The 3,285-nt window shown below is 39.1% G+C and overlaps 1 protein-coding gene and 1 non-coding gene across 2 annotated transcripts; one reads left to right on the top strand and one right to left on the bottom strand.

Annotated features, from left to right (window-relative positions):
• Positions 1-251: 251 nt before the first annotated feature.
• LOC145130264 (uncharacterized) lies at positions 252-2,741 on the bottom strand. The gene is made up of 2 exons (XM_079065095.1): positions 765-2,741; positions 252-596 (listed from the first exon to the last, which is right to left on the bottom strand). Exons 1-2 carry the CDS (start codon positions 2,739-2,741, stop codon positions 252-254), a joined length of 2,322 nt encoding a protein of 773 aa, XP_078921221.1.
• Positions 1,948-2,054, top strand: LOC145135214 (small nucleolar RNA R71). Its single transcript, XR_013719674.1, has one exon. It is a non-coding gene; the product is annotated as a small nucleolar RNA R71 (small nucleolar RNA).
• Positions 2,742-3,285: the final 544 nt, after the last annotated feature.

A 3,285-nucleotide genomic window follows, 5' to 3' on the forward strand; every position in this document is an offset into this window, starting at 1 on the left:
TTGATCACTTTAGTCTCCAATTTTTCTTCATTCTTTAGCTCCATAGGAATCATTTCTTCTTTCACTACCGGACTCGCCTCCTTTGAATTAACCTCGTCTTCATCACTCGACAAATCATTGCTTTCCTCACTCACCAAATATGTTTGTGTCTTATAAGCAAAAACTTCAAAAACAAGTGGAATGGATACTCTTGGTTTGGTGCGTTTGACTTGTTGAATTGTCTTGATTTCTTCCTCCATAAGCTTCTCTAATTATTCAAGTTCATCATCTTCATCAATATTGAAGACTTCACCTTGAACATCATTTCCTTGAAATCCATCTTGTACTCCCAAAGTTTCCTCTTCATCACCAACCCTCAAAGTAAGCTTGGATTCACGAACATCAACCAAGGCTCTAGCAGTATTAAGTAATGGGTGACCAAGAATGATTGGGACATTAACATCTTCTTTCATATCCATTACAACAAAATCAACTGGGAAAACAAATTTCCCAATTTTCACCAGGATGTCTTCTACAATCCCCCTAGGATGAGTCACTGAACGATTGTCCATGTGAATGGTCATTTTTGTAGCCTTCATTTTCTGAATATGCAACTTCTAATAAAAGGAATAAGGCATCAAATTTATGCTAGCCCCAGAATCAGCTAAAGCATAAGTCTTCAAATTATTTCCAAACTCACATGGAAGAGTGAGGTGTCCAGGATCTCCCATCTTCTTAGGTATCTCTCCCGATACAACTTTTGAGCTCTGCTCACTAAGAATAACTGTGGAAGTCTTCTTCAATTGCTGACGAGTATCTATCAAGTCTTGTAGAAAGTTTGCGTATTCGGGAATTTTGGATAATGATTCGATAAAAGGAGTATTAATAGGAATACCTTTTATTTGATTGATAAACTCTAGATGTTCCCTTTCCAGTGGACTAAGATTAGCTCGAGATGGAAACGGTAAAGGTGGACGATAAGCCGGAACAGTTTCAGAAATTTTCTGTTCAGACTGGGTACACGACGTGAACATAGGAAGTTCACGTCGTAACTTCAGTGTTTCAGCAACATTTTTGTTTTCGAGCTTTGGCTTCTTCGGCTTTGGATCGAACTGCTTCGGTTCCACTTCTAGTGCTTCTAAGAACTCAGAGATTTCCTCTTCTTCAGTATCTATGACCATAACATGGGATTGAGTCTTCTTTTCAGAAAATTGTGGAGATAGTTTCTCATTCACCAAAGTAGTTAGTTGACCAAGTTGAGCTTCGAGATTGTTGATGGAGGCTTGCTGGTTTCTTATAGATGTTTGATGGTCAAGCATCATTACTTGATGATTTTTCATCATAGATTGATGCTCCTTTATTATTATTCTTTCATCGTTCAGTGTTGCATCGGTATCATCATGCCTTTTCTCTGAAGCTTCCATGAAACGAACTAACATGGCCTCCAAGTCAGCTTTCTTCTCAGCTGGTGGTTGCTCTTTTTGGTAGAAACATCGGCCAGTCTGCCTGAATTTCTCCTCCTTCTGCTTCTTGTATTCATCGTATGGCAACCACTCCTTCTTTGGTTTTCTCCAGTCTTCATCATACTTATCCACACTCGAGTAGCAAACTTGAGCCTTCTTGTTCCCATATTCATCCAAATGGCAGTCCTTAGTCAAGTGTGGACCATTGCATCTCTCACAACCAACTCTAATTGCATGAATTGATTGGTCCATTTGGGTCAATCTACGGTCCATATTATTCAACATCGCCATCATAGCAGCCATTTCTTCAGAATGTGCACCCCCACTGCCTTTTATTCCATCTTGTCTTGGGTTGTGGTACTCACGAGAGTAATTTGCGAATTCTTCAACCAACACCTTGATCTGATTAGGATTCTTCTTCGTAAGTGGCCCTTGAGAATCAAGGAGTTGCCTTGTCATGACATTTACCCCATCATAAAATATGAACACTTCTTGATGAATGTTAAGGTCATGTTGAGGACAATTCATTAACAACCCTTTGTAGCGCTCCCATGCCTCGTAAAGTGACTCACCTGGATTTTGCTCAAAATTGGCTATCGCCTTTTTGAGTTTAGCTATCTTGGATGGTGGAAAAAATTGGTCTAAAAATTGTTCACGCATATAAGCCCAAGTAGTTATTGTACCAGGTGGAAGTGCTTTCAACCACTCTTTCGTAGCTCCCTTAAAAGTAATGGGAAGCATCCTTAGCAATACGGTATCTCTATTAACATTCGGGACATTGAAATAATTTGCAATGTCATTGACCTCATCTAGATGCTTAAAAGCATCCTCATGATCTTTTCCGTAAAATGGAATATCTTTTAGCGCGATAAGAATGTGTCCTTTCAGCTCGAATATGGCAGTAGCGGGAATTGCGGGTTGTATTAACCCTGGACCAACATCGTCTCTAATACGCTTCTTATAAGCTCCCATGGACATATATTTAATGTTCGCCATCTCGTTTTCTGGCTCGTTCTCGGGTTCGCTCGTATATAGTCCAAACTCGGTGTCGGATTCGTATTCAGATTCGTTTGGGTTAGGTATTGGATCTAGGCTTTCAACCTTGCTCTTGTCCTTTGAAGATGAACTCGACTCTCCCATTTTCTTTCCGGACTTCTTTGAAAATACCGATTTGAGTTCTTGTAAAGGTGTCTTCTTTGGTGTTTGGTTCACTTCCGCGTTCTTATCTGTCTTCTTGTGAAGGGCCGACTCTGGATCTTCAAGCGGTGGCACCAAAGGTGTGTTGGATCCTCTGGTCATTAACTTATGCAATAAAACAAAAATAAAAACATAAAACTGTACAAAAATTAAATAAAAATAGCCTACTGACTGGTCACCACGACGTGGTAAAGATCATCACCTCGTGTTGTCGCAAAAAAATTAACAAAAAAGAAAAACGAAGAAAAGCTAAATACTACTGAACTCACGTCGTGAGTCGGGTACTGAAACAAAAATTTAAGCTGAAAAAGTAACTTTTTGCAGGTTTTACCCCACAAAAAGGATCGATTAACCTAAAGCAAATAAATCAACTAACAAATAAGCCGTTCCCCGGAAACGACGCCAAAAACTAGATGCGTGCAAATAGCTACACCTAATTTTATATTTATAGCCTAACTAACCTTACTAACTAAATCGCACCTAGCCGGTGTACCTAGTCAAATTATAGAATAGTCGGGTAAGTCGGGTGTCGATCACAGAGAACGTTTTTGACTAATTAATCTATCTACTACTAAATTAACCTAATTACTAACTAAGAAGGGGGATTTATCTAATTTTGCAAGTTTAGATGAACTTAATTCTTTAA

The sequence above is a fragment of the Lactuca virosa genome, chromosome 8, assembly GCF_052849685.1.
Source record: "Lactuca virosa cultivar CGN04683 chromosome 8, Lactuca_virosa_CGN04683_v6, whole genome shotgun sequence".
Taxonomy (NCBI): domain Eukaryota; kingdom Viridiplantae; phylum Streptophyta; class Magnoliopsida; order Asterales; family Asteraceae; genus Lactuca; species Lactuca virosa.